A 17964-nucleotide genomic window follows, 5' to 3' on the forward strand; every position below is an offset into this window, starting at 1 on the left:
CCGCCTGATGCCGTTGCGCTCTGCTGCCAGCATAGTAATGAGGGGTGCGTGATTCCTTCTGCGCAGTGAGAACGCTGGTGGCCTGACCAGGCAGGCTTGGGGCGGAGGTGGAGGACCCAGATGAGGTGGAGGATGCAGAAGCAGTGGCGGAACTTGGACAGACAGAGGATTGACACACAAGTCGTGGGGACGGCAAGACTTGTGCAGCAGACCCTTCACCATCTATCAACATAGTTACCCAGTGCCCAGTCAGCGACATGTAACGTCCCTGTCCATGCTTACTGGTCCAAGTATCGGTGGTGAAATGCACCCGTTCACACACAGAGTTTCTCAAGGAAGCGGTGATGTTGTGTGCGACATGCTGGTGTAGCGCGGGCACACCTTTCTTAGAGAAGTAGTGGCGACTAGGCATCTGGTACTGGGGCACAGCGACAGACATAAGGTCTCTAAAATCCTGTGTGTCCACTAGGCGGAAAGGCAGCATTTCGGTAGCCAACAGCTTACAGAGGGATAGAGTCAACCTCTTAGCTTTGTCATGGGTCGGAGGAAGTGGCCTTTTATTTGACCACATCTGAGGGACAGAGATCTGGCTGCTGTGTGTAGACGGTGTTGAGTAGGGTGTCCCTGGAAAAATGCAGGTTTGTGAGGAAAGTGCAGGCGGAGACATGATGTTGCCTTCATCCAACGTAGGTGCTATCGATGTCTGAGAGAGCTGTACACACTCACTTGTTTCCCCTTCCAAACCAACTGACGACCTACCAAGCAAACTGCCTGTTGCGGTTACAGTGGTGGAAGTTTTGCGTGGAAAAACAGGTGTGACAGCTGTCCCCACAGTCCTAGAAGATGAAGAGCGCGCGGATGCACTGGAAGGGGCGGGCGGTGGATGGTTCGCTCCGCTAGGCCGCATTGCAGCACAGTGAGCTTCCCACCGGGACCTATGATATTTATTCATGTGACGATTCATGGAAGAAGTTGTCAAACTGCTGAGGTTTTGACCTCTACTAAGAGAATCATGACAAATTTTACATATCACATGATTTGGGCGATCTTTTTCTATGTCAAAAAAGGAACAGGCTAGGCAAGGCTTAGAGGCCATGCGACCTGTTGATGCACCCCGAATAATGCTCATAGGCAGAGTGGTGGCTGAGGATGCAGTTGTAGACGTGCTACCAGTGCTCCGACTCTGTCCAGGAAGGCGCAAGGTAATTTCGTCGTCGGTTGCATCCTCCTCCACCGCCTCTGTTGACCTCCTCGAGTGCCTGACTGGGGGTTGACAGTAGGTGGGATCTAGAACTTCATCATCAATTGTTGTGTTTGCACTCCCCTCCCCCTCAGACCGAGCCTCTTCTTGCCCTGACCGAATATTTAAGTTGTCATCCCAATCGGGTATCTGCGTCTCATCTTCATCAGTATGTTCCTCATTGCCTATAACCACAGTTGTTGGAAAGGCAGCATTTTGGTAGCCAACAGTTTGCATTTTATGAAAGTCAACCTCCAAGCCATGTCATGCCCTTCTAAAAGCATGTATAACACAGCGAGGGGACTCCAACCACAGTCTCCCTCGTTTCCACTAACTGGGCCACACACACCCCACTTGACTGGCATCGGTTGAGCCCCCTTTTGAAAAAGAAAAAGATGCTTTGCATGAAGCACTCTCAAAAATACGCGTGCCTTTCCCGTCCCCTGGCTGACCCAGGGGAAGAAAAGTCCTCTGAGAGCCATGACTTGTTCATCTTGGTTCTTTTAGAGACACAGCGAGGGGACTCCAACCACAGTCTCCCTCGTTTCCACTAACTGGGCCACACACACCCCACTTGACTGGCATCGGTTGAGCCCCCTTTTGAAAAAGAAAAAGATGCTTTGCATGAAGCACTCTCAAAAATACGCGTGCCTTTCCCGTCCCCTGGCTGACCCAGGGGAAGAAAAGTCCTCTGAGAGCCATGACTTGTTCATCTTGGTTCTTTTAGAGACACAGCGAGGGGACTCCAACCACAGTCTCCCTCGTTGCCACTCACTGGGCCACACACACCCCACTTGACTGGCATCGGTTGAGCTCCCTTTTGAAAAAGAAAAAGATGCTTTGCATGAAGCACTCTCAAAAATAAGCGTGCCTTTCCCGTCCCCTGGCTGACCCAGGGGAAGAAAAGTCCTCTGAGAGCCATGACTTGTTCATCTTGGTTCTTTTAGAGACACAGCGAGGGGACTCCAACCACAGTCTCCCTCGTTTCCACTCACTGGGCCACACACACCCCACTTGACTGGCATCGGTTGAGCTCCCTTTTGAAAAAGAAAAAGATGCTTTGCATGAAGCACTCTCAAAAATACGCGTGCCTTTCCCGTCCCCTGGCTGACCCAGGGGAAGAAAAGTCCTCTGAGAGCCATGACTTGTTCATCTTGGTTCTTTTAGAGACACAGCGAGGGGACTCCAACCACAGTCTCCCTCGTTTCCACTCACTGGGCCACACACACCCCACTTGACTGGCATCGGTTGAGCTCCCTTTTGAAAAAGAAAAAGATGCTTTGCATGAAGCACTCTCAAAAATACGCGTGCCTTTCCCGTCCCCTGGCTGACCCAGGGGAAGAAAAGTCCTCTGAGAGCCATGACTTGTTCATCTTGGTTCTTTTAGAGACACAGCGAGGGGACTCCAACCACAGTCTCCCTGGTTGCCACTCACTGGGCCACACACACCCCACTTGACTGGCATCGGTTGAGCTCCCTTTTGAAAAAGAAAAAGATGCTTTGCATGAAGCACTCTCAAAAATACGCGTGCCTTTCCCGTCCCCTGGCTGACCCAGGGGAAGAAAAGTCCTCTGAGAGCCATGACTTGTTCATCTTGGTTCTTTTAGAGACACAGCGAGGGGACTCCAACCACAGTCTCCCTCGTTGCCACTCACTGGGCCACACACACCCCACTTGACTGGCATCGGTTGAGCTCCCTTTTGAAAAAGAAAAAGATGCTTTGCATGAAGCACTCTCAAAAATACGCGTGCCTTTCCCGTCCCCTGGCTGACCCAGGGGAAGAAAAGTCCTCTGAGAGCCATGACTTGTTCATCTTGGTTCTTTTAGAGACACAGCGAGGGGACTCCAACCACAGTCTCCCTCGTTTCCACTCACTGGGCCACACACACCCCACTTGACTGGCATCGGTTGAGCTCCCTTTTGAAAAAGAAAAAGATGCTTTGCATGAAGCACTCTCAAAAATACGCGTGCCTTTCCCGTCCCCTGGCTGACCCAGGGGAAGAAAAGTCCTCTGAGAGCCATGACTTGTTCATCTTGGTTCTTTTAGAGACACAGCGAGGGGACTCCAACCACAGTCTCCCTCGTTTCCACTCACTGGGCCACACACACCCCACTTGACTGGCATCGGTTGAGCTCCCTTTTGAAAAAGAAAAAGATGCTTTGCATGAAGCACTCTCAAAAATACGCGTGCCTTTCCCGTCCCCTGGCTGACCCAGGGGAAGAAAAGTCCTCTGAGAGCCATGACTTGTTCATCTTGGTTCTTTTAGAGACACAGCGAGGGGACTCCAACCACAGTCTCCCTGGTTGCCACTCACTGGGCCACACACACCCCACTTGACTGGCATCGGTTGAGCTCCCTTTTGAAAAAGAAAAAGATGCTTTGCATGAAGCACTCTCAAAAATACGCGTGCCTTTCCCGTCCCCTGGCTGACCCAGGGGAAGAAAAGTCCTCTGAGAGCCATGACTTGTTCATCTTGGTTCTTTTAGAGACACAGCGAGGGGACTCCAACCACAGTCTCCCTCGTTTCCACTAACTGGGCCACACACACCCCACTTGACTGGCATCGGTTGAGCCGCCTTTTGAAAAAGAAAAAGATGCTTTGCATGAAGCACTCTCAAAAATACGCGTGCCTTTCCCGTCCCCTGGCTGACCCAGGGGAAGAAAAGTCCTCTGAGAGCCATGACTTGTTCATCTTGGTTCTTTTAGAGACACAGCGAGGGGACTCCAACCACAGTCTCCCTCGTTTCCACTAACTGGGCCACACACACCCCACTTGACTGGCATCGGTTGAGCCCCCTTTTGAAAAAGAAAAAGATGCTTTGCATGAAGCACTCTCAAAAATACGCGTGCCTTTCCCGTCCCCTGGCTGACCCAGGGGAAGAAAAGTCCTCTGAGAGCCATGATTTGTTCATTTTGGGTCTTTTAGAAACACAGCGAGGGGACTCCAACCACAGTCTCCTTCGTTGCCACTCACTGGGCCACACACACCCCACTTGACTGGCATCGGTTGAGCTCCCTTTTGAAAAAGAAAAAGATGCTTTGCATGAAGCACTCTCAAAAATACGCGTGCCTTTCCCGTCCCCTGGCTGACCCAGGGGAAGAAAAGTCCTCTGAGAGCCATGACTTGTTCATCTTGGTTCTTTTAGAGACACAGCGAGGGGACTCCAACCACAGTCTCCCTGGTTGCCACTCACTGGGCCACACACACCCCACTTGACTGGCATCGGTTGAGCTCCCTTTTGAAAAAGAAAAAGATGCTTTGCATGAAGCACTCTCAAAAATACGCGTGCCTTTCCCGTCCCCTGGCTGACCCAGGGGAAGAAAAGTCCTCTGAGAGCCATGATTTGTTCATTTTGGGTCTTTTAGAAACACAGCGAGGGGACTCCAACCACAGTCTCCTTCGTTGCCACTCACTGGGCCACACACACCCCACTTGACTGGCATCGGTTGAGCTCCCTTTTGAAAAAGAAAAAGATGCTTTGCATGAAGCACTCTCAAAAATACGCGTGCCTTTCCCGTCCCCTGGCTGACCCAGGGGAAGAAAAGTCCTCTGAGAGCCATGACTTGTTCATCTTGGTTCTTTTAGAGACACAGCGAGGGGACTCCAACCACAGTCTCCCTCGTTGCCACTCACTGGGCCACACACACCCCACTTGACTGGCATCGGTTGAGCTCCCTTTTGAAAAAGAAAAAGATGCTTTGCATGAAGCACTCTCAAAAATACGCGTGCCTTTCCCGTCCCCTGGCTGACCCAGGGGAAGAAAAGTCCTCTGAGAGCCATGACTTGTTCATCTTGGTTCTTTTAGAGACACAGCGAGGGGACTCCAACCACAGTCTCCCTCGTTTCCACTCACTGGGCCACACACACCCCACTTGACTGGCATCGGTTGAGCTCCCTTTTGAAAAAGAAAAAGATGCTTTGCATGAAGCACTCTCAAAAATACGCGTGCCTTTCCCGTCCCCTGGCTGACCCAGGGGAAGAAAAGTCCTCTGAGAGCCATGACTTGTTCATCTTGGTTCTTTTAGAGACACAGCGAGGGGACTCCAACCACAGTCTCCCTCGTTTCCACTCACTGGGCCACACACACCCCACTTGACTGGCATCGGTTGAGCTCCCTTTTGAAAAAGAAAAAGATGCTTTGCATGAAGCACTCTCAAAAATACGCGTGCCTTTCCCGTCCCCTGGCTGACCCAGGGGAAGAAAAGTCCTCTGAGAGCCATGACTTGTTCATCTTGGTTCTTTTAGAGACACAGCGAGGGGACTCCAACCACAGTCTCCCTGGTTGCCACTCACTGGGCCACACACACCCCACTTGACTGGCATCGGTTGAGCTCCCTTTTGAAAAAGAAAAAGATGCTTTGCATGAAGCACTCTCAAAAATACGCGTGCCTTTCCCGTCCCCTGGCTGACCCAGGGGAAGAAAAGTCCTCTGAGAGCCATGTCCACATTGTCAGTGGACAGACACGTGTGCTTATCTGCCAGCAGACCCACAGCAGCACTGAAGACAGGTTCCGAGAGAACGCTGGCTGCAGGACACGACAAGATCCCCAAGACGTACGTGGCGAGCTCAGGCAATTTATCAAGATTGGAAGCCAAGAATGAGCAGGGCTCAAGTTGCACATTAATGGAATCGATGTTTCCTTGCATATACTCATATATCTGTGTGTCCTCCTCTTTTTCCTTGTCCAGCTCTTTTGTTTTCGCATGAGTATATGTCCTTGTCACTTTCCCATGTGTTGTGAGTTGTTTGTGACCTTTTGGACACCTTTGAGGGTGTTTTCTAGGTGTTTTTCTGTGTTTGTGATTGCCTGCCATTGTTTCCTATGCAGTTCGAGTTCGGTTCGTCGAACGTTCGACGAACCGAACTCGAACGGGAGGTCCGTTCGGCGAACCAACCTCGAGCCGAACCGCGACCGGTTCGCTCATCTCTACTCAAGACCCACCAACAGATCATGTTTTCAGGTTTTCCTCAATATTAGACAAGGAATAATTCCATCACCTGTGCAACATCAATGGAAGCCTGAAAACCTGATTGAGGAAAACCTAAAAACATGATCTGTTGGTGGGTCTTGAGGACTGGAGTTGAGTAACACTGTTCTAAACAGTCTTGGAGTTCTTTCCCTTCCAGGTCTCACTGTCCAGATAGAGGCCCAGCATTTTAGGGCGGCTTTGCACGTTGCAACATCGCACGTGCGATGTCGGTGGGGTCAAATCGAAAGTGACGCACATCCGGCGTCACTTTCGACATCGTTGTGTGTAAATCCTAGATGATACGATTAACGAGCGCAAAAGCGTCGTTATCGTATCATCGGTGCAGGCTCCGACTTTTCCATAATTATGCTGCCGTGACAGGTACGATGTTGTTCCTCGTTCCTGTGGCAGCACAAATCGCTGTGTGTTACGCCGCAGGAGCGAGGAACATCACCTTACCTGCCACCGGCGGCTCTACGGAAGGAAGGAGGTGGGCGGGATGTTTACATCCTTGCTCATCTCCGCCCCTCCGCCGCTATTGGCCGCCTGCTGTGTGACGTCGCTATGACACCGCACGACCCGCCCCCTTAGGAAGGAGGCGGGTCGCCGGCCAGAGCGACGGTCGCAGTGCATGTGAAGCTGGCATAGCGATAATTTTCGCTACGCCAGCTATCACAAGATATCGTACTTGCGATGGGGACTATCGCGTGCGACATCGCAGCATCGGCTTGCGATGTCGCAACGTGCAAAGCCCGCCTTACCTTCAATGCTGAGGAGGCAATCTGCAGGGCGTTCAGACTCCAGCTCCTGAGTGGAATTGGTGTTGGACGCTTATTGGGGGTATAATGTAGTGACGTACCTTTACACTTTTATACCATCATCTACAATGTTATGATACAGACAGAAGTCTGAGCAAATCGACAGATAATTACTGACTTAATATTAAAATAGGACTTACCTTTTCTTTCCCAAGAGCTTTCAGGTGTTCCAAAATCTGTCCAATCAGAGTGTCACACAGCTTGTTGATCTCAGTCAAGAATTTTGTATCTCCACCATAAAGATTATCATTGGAATCAACTAAAGAGAAGACAAAGGGTCATATTATCATGGTGGAGGTATGACCACCCTCTCAGACAGTGTAAGTGTGGATTTATTTCCTCTACAGATCTTTTAATTTGTTTGGAGCTTTGTATTTCTTATACAATCACCGATCTGTAATGTAACATTCTGCCTGTCTATAGTCACCACTAGAGTGAGCCAAAGAGGACACTGCAATACTGATATCACCACTAGAGGGAGCTAGAGAGCTCAGTGCATACTGTCACCACTAGAGGGAGCCAGAGTGCTTGCTACATACTACTGTCATCACTAGAGGGAGCCAGAGAGCTCAGTACACACTGCTGTTACACCTAGAGGGAGCCGGAGAGCTCAGTGTATACTGCTGTAACTGTCAAGGTTGGGAATTTAGGGAAAACCACAAAATGGGGTTTTTCAGGGTCACAGAGAGAGAGAGTTCAAATCAATTTGCGCAGATGTATGTATGAGGGAAAATAACCACACAGAGACGTGTCTCTATTCGGAAGAAGCTCAATGGTCTTCTGATCCGTATATTATAAAATACACACAGTTATTCAGTTCAACATTGTCCCTGATTGGTCAGAGATTACCAGCAATGTCCATATAGTACGTCATCAGCCTGTTTCTGGCTTCCTAACACCAGCTTAAACCAGCTGCTGAATACTTCTTTGTTAACATGTTGCTGAGGAAGAACGAGGTGTCAACCTCCCACATTTCACATGGTGAGCTCTAACTGATACAGATTCTCTCAGTATATTCTAAATACCTCTTTGTTCATTGTTCATTTTGGCTTGATTATGTAGTTAATACATTCCTAATCACACATCTTAAAGTCATATTATAAAGCTTCTATGCAATTGTCACAGACACACAGATAATTATACAACGATATCTATACTTTGATTACACACACACACACACACACACACACACACACATAATCTTATTACATCTGGACAAACAGCACAGCCCAGGCCTACCCTCACATTACCATTACAGGGAGCCAAAGAACTTCGTGCATAGTGCTGTCACCACTAGAGGGAGCCAGAGAGCTCAGTTTATACTGCTGTCACCACTACTGTGAGCCAGAGAGCTAACTGCATATTGCTGTGACCACTAGAGGGAGCGAGAGAGCTCAGTATATAATGCTTTCACTAGAGGGAGCCAACCACTAGAGGGAGCCAGAGAGCTCAGTGCATACTGCTCTCACCACTAGAGGGAGCCATAGAGCTCAGTGCATACTGCTGTCACCACTAGAGGGAGCCATAGAGCTCACTGCAAACTGCTGTCACCACTAAAGGGAGCCATAGAGCTCAGAGCATAATGCTGTCACAATGTATGCGTAGTTTCCTAATCTCCCTCCTTATTGACCATATCTAAGCCAAGGAATTGGAGCTCTGCATACAAAATTGTGAGTTAGGAAATTAATAGGACAGAAGGCTGGACCTTACATCATTGGTGTTACTGGGTGGGCATGACTCAATGACCCTTGCATGGGTAGCTGGACTGATCCAAAAAATTGACCTAATGGGTTATTAACTGTTTTTCTAGAATATGTAAAGCGCCCGTCCTGGGTAGTGTTTGGGCGCATAGTGCCATGTGGAGCACATTATGTTTGGTTGATGCATTTGTAAACAAAATCTATTGTTTGACAACTGTTGATTTTCCTAAGCGACTCTGCGGTGCGGATTAACAGGAGCACCACTTCTATGTTTGGTTACAGTGAGATAAGCCAGCTACAAAGCAGTTTATTTTGGGTTCCTTAGCGAGATGCCAACCATAAGCAACAGCTGCTGGAGGACACTGCCAAGTGTAAGGACTGGCACTGAAAAGGCTCCACGGGCTCGGAGCATTGGAACTCAACGTCAGTATTTACGAAGTGCTAACCGGGGTCGGTGCTACAGCACATATACACTATCCTTATATGTGACACGCATGCAGCAGTCTGGAATCCCTCCGCGGGGAAGGTCTGGAATCCCTCCGCGACGAAGGTCTGGAATCCCTCCGCGACGAAGGTCTGGAATCCCTCCGCGACGAAGGTCTGGAATCCCTCCGCGACGAAGGTCTGGAATCCCTCCGCGACGAAGGTCTGGAATCCCTCCGCGACGAAGGTCTGGAATCCCTCCGCGACGAAGGTCTGGAATCCCTCCGCGACGAAGGTCTGGAATCCCTCCGCGACGAAGGTCTGGAATCCCTCCGCGACGAAGGTCTGGAATCCCTCCGCGACGAAGGTCTGGAATCCCTCCGCGGGGAAGCTCTGGAATCCCTCCGCGGGGAAGCTCTGGAATCCCTCCGCGGGGAAGCTCTGGAATCCCTCCGCGGGGAAGCTCTGGAATCCCCCCGCGGGGAAGCTCTGGAATCCCCCCGCGGGGAAGCTCTGGAATCCCCCCGCGGGGAAGCTCTGGAATCCCCCCGCGGGGAAGCTCTGGAATCCCCCCGCGGGGAAGCTCTGGAATCCCCCCGCGGGGAAGCTCTGGAATCCCCCCGCGGGGAAGCTCTGGAATCCCCCCGCGGGGAAGCTCTGGAATCCCTCCGCGGGGAAGCTCTGGAATCCCTCCGCGGGGAAGCTCTGGAATCCCTCCGCGGGGAAGCTCTGGAATCCCTCCGCGGGGAAGCTCTGGAATCCCTCCGCGGGGAAGCTCTGGAATCCCTCCGCGGGGAAGCTCTGGAATCCCTCCGCGGGGAAGCTCTGGAATCCCTCCGCGGGGAAGCTCTGGAATCCCTCCGCGGGGAAGCTCTGGAATCCCTCCGCGGGGAAGCTCTGGAATCCCTCCGCGGGGAAGGTCTGGAATCCCTCCGCGGGGAAGGTCTGGAATCCCTCCGCGGGGAAGGTCTGGAATCCCTCCGCGGGGAAGGTCTGGAATCCCTCCGCGGGGAAGGTCTGGAATCCCTCCGCGGGGAAGGTCTGGAATCCCTCCGCGGGGAAGGTCTGGAATCCCTCCGCGGGGAAGGTCTGGAATCCCTCCGCGGGGAAGGTCTGGAATCCCTCCGCGGGGAAGGTCTGGAATCCCTCCGCGGGGAAGGTCTGGAATCCCTCCGCGGGGAAGGTCTGGAATCCCTCCGCGGGGAAGGTCTGGAATCCCTCCGCGGGGAAGGTCTGGAATCCCTTCGCGGGGAAGGTCTGGAATCCCTTCGCGGGGAAAGGTCTGGAATCCCTCCGCGGGGAAAGGTCTGGAATCCCTCCGCGGGGAAGGTCTGGAATCCCTCCACGGGGAAGGTCTGGAATCCCTCCACGGGGAAGGTCTGGAATCCCTCTGCGGGAAAGGTCTTGAATCCCTCTTTTTTTTTGTGAAAGATCAGCATGCTGCTTATATTTGTCCACAAAAGATCATTGTTTCTGCTGTGCATAGGCACATAAACTAACAATGTTGTCCAATATTGCTGGAAATACAGTATTTAAGTAGGGGTTGTTCTAGTAGTGGACAAGCCCTTTAAGACCAGCTTACCTTTATCTATATGATAGAGATAGCTCTCCTGACTTAAGGCAGCCAGTAAGTGTAGGACACTGGTGTAGATCCGGACTTTGTCGTCACTGTTGTCCTCCCATGTATAATCTTCAATCACGTTTAAAAGACCCCGGACCAGGAAGAGGACGCCTTGTTCTGGGTGGTCCTGTAGATATAACAGTACTGTTAGTCAAATAGGAAAATATAAAAGGCATTTTTGGGACATTTTTCCTCACTTTCGGTGTCTTTGCTTTTTACAACAAGCAGCATGCTCTAAATGTGATGGTTATTTTATGTGGTTATCCTTAGGCTTCTCCATCAGGTGAAAAAACATGGAAGATATAAAAATAATTATATTTTTTTTAAAAAAAAGCCACCCAAAAACCAACTGCATAAAATGTATGGCATTGTTTAAAACAAAACCCAAAAAACATGTTATGCTATGGATTGAATTCGATGGACTTAAGTTTTACCTTAAAAGGTGTGAAAAAAAACACAAAGTATGCTTTAACAGGAATCTGGCAGCAGGTTTTTGCTACCTCATCTGATAGCAGCATGATGTAGGCAAAGGGATCCTGAATCCAATGATGTATCACTTAGATTACTAGCTGTAGCATTCTAACAAAAATCACAATTTTTAGAATTAGCCATGTAGCAGAGCTGAGAGTGTTATTGCCAAACACACCAGGCTCTCTATAGAGATTGTACATAGACAGTGAGGTGTCAATCAGAGGAGGGGGGTGTCGGACTTCTCTGCACCTGAGTTACTAGTCCTGATATAAGGGTCCTGCTGCTTAAACAAAGAAACAAAAGATCGGACTGTGACAAACAGGCATGCCTGAATTTCCGGTGTTAACCCTTGCAGCATGCTGGCTTCATCTTACATAGCAAAAACCTGCTGACAGATTCCCTTTAAGAGAGCCTGACAGTGACAACACAAATAACCATATTAAAGGCAGTTTTCTAGGACTCCGTACTGATCGTAGCAGCTCGTTCTTGACTACAAAACGTGATACTCACAGGAACAACCAGCAATGTGGAGAAGAAGTTGCTGAGGAACTCCAGGAGGAAGGACTCAGAAGATCGCATCTTCCCGTCTATATTAATGGTCTTTGGCACCTCCGGAACAAGGCTGACGGCAGCTCTGAAGAAGGCGTCAGCTGGAGACGGAGACAAAAACATACCAATAGATTTATCCAAAGGTGCTAATGCACATACATCTTTGTCCGACATATCCAAGCATCTTTTAAAGCCCAACCCTGCACTAAACCCCACTCTCTCCTCCCAGGAGTTTAAGGTAAAAGCAAAGACCCAATCTGAGGAGCAACCATCTGTAACAGCGTGTCCCTCCCCCGCCTGTGCTCATGGTGTAAGAGTCTGTCTCTCCTTGACTGTCCTGTATGTACTACTGGTGGGGGATTGTTTGTTCTTCTCAGCATGGGACTTCTCCAGTCAGCAACTTGGTAAACAAGACAGAGCCAGGAGTCTAAAGTCCATTCATGTATCAAATGCCATCAAATGTCCAGGCGGAGTTGGGCCCACCTTAGGGGCTGATCCCAGGAGAGAAGAACAATGAGACCCATGTTAGGTTAGTTGGATCTCGGCTGGAGAAAGGCAAGGATCTGTGCTGAGGGCAGGTCCTTGTCCCTGTGTATGGACTTTGGGACATTGAAGATCAGCTGCTACATGGGATTGTGTTGTCTCCGCCACGCTATCGGATTTAAGGAACACATCTAAGGACTGTTATTGCATTTTCCTTGGCATTGGATTGCTGTGTGGCGCCCCGGATCTCTTTTCTTTGTGTAGACTCATTGTGGACCCTAAAGAACCATTTGGATATTGGATGTTTTATGCTCCCTGCCTCATTAAATCTTCTTGGATTGTTCATTGATCTGGTGTCCCTTACTGCTCTGTTGCATACCCCGTCACACCATCCTCGACCTTCCAGGAGCTCTGCTTTCAATGAGGTTTTCGGAGACTTTAGCAGTGCCAACTCTTCCAGGAGGTCCCCCTCTTTTCTCTCAGGAGTCTCCAAAATATTTGAGGAGAGTGAGAAAGTATCTTTCAACTTTCAGAAAATCTACTATTCTCATTCTTAAAGGGATATATTCAGAAAATAAAGCGTAATCATTGTAGAAATACACAAGGACAATTGCCATTCACTGACTTGCAGCAGAGATCTTAAAAACAGCACGGAATTGAGACACATGACTAAAGCTCAGTACTCGTAACTAATGATGAGCGAGCACTGCCATGCTCAGGTGCTTGGTATTTGTAATTAGTGATGAGTGAGCACTGCCATGCTCGGGTACTCGTAACTAGTGATGAGCGGGCACTACCATGCTCGGGTGCTCGGTACTCGTAACTAGTGATGAGCAGGCACTACCATGCTCGGGTGCTCAGTACTCGTAACTAGTCATGAGGAGCACTACCATGTTCAGTGGTCGCTACTTGTAACCAGCAGTTAATGCTTGGATGTACAATTGAAGTCAATGGGGAAGTCGAGCATTTTTCAGGTAGATTTTGACTTCCATCTACTTACATAATCACCAGTTCTGTCTGTTCCCCTATCACGTGATGCACTGCGGCATTGTCCGTTGCACAGCCGCAGTTCGAGCGATGCTCCGCCTTCCGGGTCCTCACTGCACGCATGCACACACACACACAGCTGACACACATAGATACACCAAGCAAATACACACATAGCGCACATGCACACAACACAGCCACACACACTGCTGTATACTCACCTGTCCGGGGCCGCCGCCGATTCTGCTATCAGCCTTTTACTGCAGTTGAATGCTTTGTGGAGCCGTAAAGCATTCAACTGCAGTAAAGCCATGACATCAACCTGCAGCGGCCGCTCCGCACGCTATCACGGAGTAGGTCTGCTGCAACTGGAGGCTCCACGGCCACGGAAGACAGGTGAGACACGGCATAATAGGGGACAGAAGGGAACAAGCAAGAGCACATTACTAAACAATGTGCTCATTGCTGCAGGGAACATCAGCCTCCCTCCACTAGATCTGTATACCCCCAGTCCCCCCCCACCAGATCTGTATACCCCCAGCCCCCCACCAGATCTGTATACCCCCAGCCCCCCACCAGATCTGTATACCTCCAGCCCCCCTTACCAGATCTGTATACCCCCAACCCCCCCCCCCCCACCAGATCTGTATACCTCCAGCCCCCCTTACCAGATCTGTATACCCCCCCACCAGATCTGTATACCGCCAACCCCCCCACCAGATCTGTATACCCCCAGCCCCCCCACCAGATCTGTATACCCCCAGCCCCCCCCACCAGTTCTGTATACCCCCAAGCCCCCCACCAGTTCTGTATACCCCCAACCCCCCCCCAGATCTGTATACCCCCAACCCCCCCACCAGATCTATATACCCCCAACCCCCCCCCACCAGATCTGTATACCCCCACCCCCCCCACACCAGATCTGTATACCCCCACCCCCCCACACCAGATCTGTATACCCCCAGCCCCCCACCAGATCTGTATACCCCCAGCCCCCCCCACCAGTTCTGTATACCCCCAACCCCCCCACCAGTTCTGTATACCCCCAGTCCCCTCACCAGATCTGCATGCCCCCAGCCCCCCCACCAGATCTGTATACCCCCAACCCCCCCCACCAGATCTGTATACCCCCAACCCCCCCCACCAGATCTGTATACCCCCAACCCCCCCCACCAGATCTGTATACCCCCAACCCCCCCACCAGATCTGTATACCCCCAGCCCCCTCACCAGATCTGTATGCCCCCAGCCCCCCCACCAGATCTGTATGCCCCCCCACCAGATCTGAATGCCTCCAGCCCTCCTCACCAGATCTGTATGCCCCCCACCAGATCTGAATGCCTCCAGCCCTCCTCACCAGATCTGTATGCCTCCTCACCAGATCTGCATGCCCCCAGCCCCACTCACCACTGCTCCTGTCAGCACCACTAAGTATAGACAGATGTTTTTTTCACCGCACCCCCGATGCGATAGCATCGGGCCTATTTCTAGTTATACTAATATACTTGAGTCGTGCCCATTAAAGCATAGTAGTGCCCGCTCATCACTGATCCTGACTTGTAACCTATTTATATACTGAGTAGTCCATTTACAGATATTGCATGTTTTTTGCCACGGGATAATCCCAGAAGTAGATATTTAACCTTTTTGGGAACTGCCGAGTTGATTTGGCCGATCTTTGAGTCTTTTCATATGGAGTATCAGCGGATAGCCACATTCCTGAAAGCAAATGTTCCTTTTCTTATGTACATGAAAATAATGGGGTTCTAAAACTAAATAATAATCACAGAGGTGACGGGCCGCTGATCTGTCAGCCGTCTCTGAAGTGTGGCCGGTAATTGCATGTGATGAACCAGACTCGTGGTGCAGTCATTAATATTTCACAGCACAAAAATAGAGGAAATGCCAACACAGCCAGGCGCCAGGAATAATGGCACACAGAATGGCATCGACACTGTTGTCAATCCTTAAAAAAGTTCCCCTATATGAACATATATCTCATACATCTGAGGGTACATAAAGGTTGTATATGCCCTAATAACCGAAGGAACCACTCGACATTTCCCTCTAGTTCCAGTAACTTCCAGGGCATAGCGGGTGCTGTTGCTGGGATCCCGGAGATTGACCGCTATCGGCAGGGAAAGTGGCGATTAGTATTCATGTTCTTCACAGAAAATCATTCAAATAAAATCTTTTCTGAAATCCGTGGTGCTCAGGTCACACCTCATTAGATATTAGATGGGCAGGAATAAGCCTGGCTTCACTCCATTTTTCTGGATGACTACCCGAGCAGTCAACTGTAACGAGCTTTATGGAAGCAACATAGCAGCAGCCATTAATAACGCTGATCTACAAGCGGTGAACATATGTAAGAGCGTGGACTGCCAACATCAGTATTCACCAGTCAGAGGTACATATACAGTGTGTGCACCTATATCCTGTCCACCGCCATTAACTTGAGAACAGTGGCAGCTATAGGCATAGAAGTGGTGTCTAGGTATAGTAAAGTAGCCATGCGCTACGCAATGAAACCACCTATAGCGCCACCTGGTGGAAAACAACAGAGTTAGCATTTTTATCTCGAAAACGGAACGAGATAGCGGAAAAAAAATGAATTACAAAGTTGTAGGGCATCATCAATTCAATACGAATCGACACCTTGCATACAGAAATGCTATGATATGAAACCCATGACCCCCCCCCCCCCAAAAACATTGAATGCTGGTCACGCATAAGGCGGTCATTTAACTTTGATGCTCAAAGTGGCCCCCGTCAGCTGCAATGCACATCTGGACTCTGCACAGCATACTGTATCTTGCTGCACATTGTGCAATATGGTAGGTGACACGTTTGCACAAGCATCTGTGATACGTCGTCGTAGGTCCTGCAATGTTGGTGGAGGGGTCGCATACACCTGCTGTTTGATGTGACCTCACAGAAGTCCAATTGGATCAGGTCAGGTGAGCGTGAAGGCCACTCCACGCAGCCACCATACCCTATGACTTGTAGGAAGGTCTCCATGAGGTATCGCTTCACATCCGCAGCCTTGTGAGTTTTACACGTTCTAATCATAGCATTTCTGTACGTAAGGTGTCGATTTGTATTGAATTGATGATGCCCTACAACTTTGTAATTCATTTTTTTTCTCTATCTCGTTCCGTTTTTGAGATAAAAATGCTAACTATGTTGTTTTCCACCAGGTGGCGCTATAGGTGGTTTCATTGCGAAGCGCATGGCTACTTTACTATACCTAGACACCACTTCTATGCCTATAGCTGCCGCTGTTCTCAAGTTAATAGTGGTGGGCAGGATATGGGTGGACACACTGTATATGTATGCATATAGTATAGGTCAAATGTTTGGACACCCTGTTGATGGAATGGTTTTCCTTGTTCTTATTGGAATGTGAACAATGTAAGTTCAGACTGAAGGCAGCAAACCGATTAAGGAATATATATAGAAACAAGGAGTGAAACAAACCAGAATGTTTGTTAAACCTTAGACACCTCGTATTATCCCCTCCTTTTACTATGATGGCAGTGTTACACCCCCTTGCATTCTCTCATGCTGCTTCATTAGGTAGCCACCTGGAATGGCTTCTAATGTATGCCATGTCAAGAGTTAATTTGTGGAGTTACCAGCCTTCAGAACACGGCTGCAACCATGACATGTGTTTTGTAGAGGATATGTTAATCTACAAGTCCATAAATTGCTGAGTCCTACTTCACAACTGTTCCAAGCCAGAATATGACAAGAACCACTCAACTAAGTAAAGAGAAACAACAGTTTATAATTACTTCAAGACATAAAGGTCACCTAATCTAGAAATTTGCTACCTTGAAGGTATCCTCAAGTGCAGTCATGAAAACCATCAACTGCTATGATGAAACTAGCTCTGATGGAGGACAAAAACTACCTCTGCTGTATAGGATAAGGTCATCAGTGATACCAACCTCAGAAACTGCAAATAACAGCACCTTAGATAACAACCCTTATAAATGATGCACAGACATAGCTGCAGAAACATCTCATTATAAGCTGTCCAGAGGAGACTGTGAGAAGCAGGACTTTATAATCAAACTGCAGAAAAGAAGCCTGTACTGAAAAACACAAACATGGAGAGATTTGTTTGGGCCAAGCAACACAAGTACCGGACATTAGATCTGTGAAAATCTGTACTATGGACTGAGGAGTCAAATTTTTAGATTTTTGGAACCAAATGCCATGTCTTTGTGAGACACAGAAAAGTACAGTGGTTAGTTTTTCATGAGTAGTGTCCACTTGGAAGCATAGAGGAGGTAGTGTGATGGTTTGGTGGTGCTGTATTGGTGATACTGTTGGCATTTTTTTTTCCAAATTCAAGGCACATTACCGAGCATGGCTACCACAGCATTCTGCAGTAACATGTCATCCCATCTGGTTTTACACTTAATGGAATCACTTGCGTTGCAACAGGAAAATAATGCGAAACACCTCCAGGCTATGGAGGGCCTACGTGACCACGAAGAAGGATGGAGGCCACATCAGATGACATGGACCTCACAGCCTCCTGAAACACCTACAGATTATGGAGGGCCTAGGTGAACAAGAAGAAGAAGAGGGATGGAGGCCACATCAGATGACATGGACCTCACAGCCTCCTGAAACACCTACAGATTATGGAGGGCCTACGTGACCAAGAAGAAGAAGGATGGAGGCCA

General features: G+C 49.4%; 1 protein-coding gene across 2 annotated transcripts in view; it reads right to left on the minus strand.

The window, feature by feature from the left end:
• VPS35L (VPS35 endosomal protein sorting factor like) overlaps positions 1 to 17964 on the minus strand; it is a 169565-nt gene that overhangs the window by 17985 nt on the left and 133616 nt on the right. For both annotated transcript variants that reach the window (XM_075317995.1, XM_075317997.1), the window contains exons 27-29: positions 11757 to 11896; positions 10737 to 10902; positions 7172 to 7290 (exon numbers count right to left, since the gene is read on the minus strand). In XM_075317995.1, coding sequence (XP_075174110.1) covers positions 7172 to 7290; positions 10737 to 10902; positions 11757 to 11896 — 425 coding nt within the window. The remainder of the gene's footprint in view (positions 1 to 7171; positions 7291 to 10736; positions 10903 to 11756; positions 11897 to 17964) is intronic.

The sequence above is a fragment of the Anomaloglossus baeobatrachus genome, chromosome 7, assembly GCF_048569485.1.
Source record: "Anomaloglossus baeobatrachus isolate aAnoBae1 chromosome 7, aAnoBae1.hap1, whole genome shotgun sequence".
NCBI classification, from domain to species: domain Eukaryota; kingdom Metazoa; phylum Chordata; class Amphibia; order Anura; family Aromobatidae; genus Anomaloglossus; species Anomaloglossus baeobatrachus.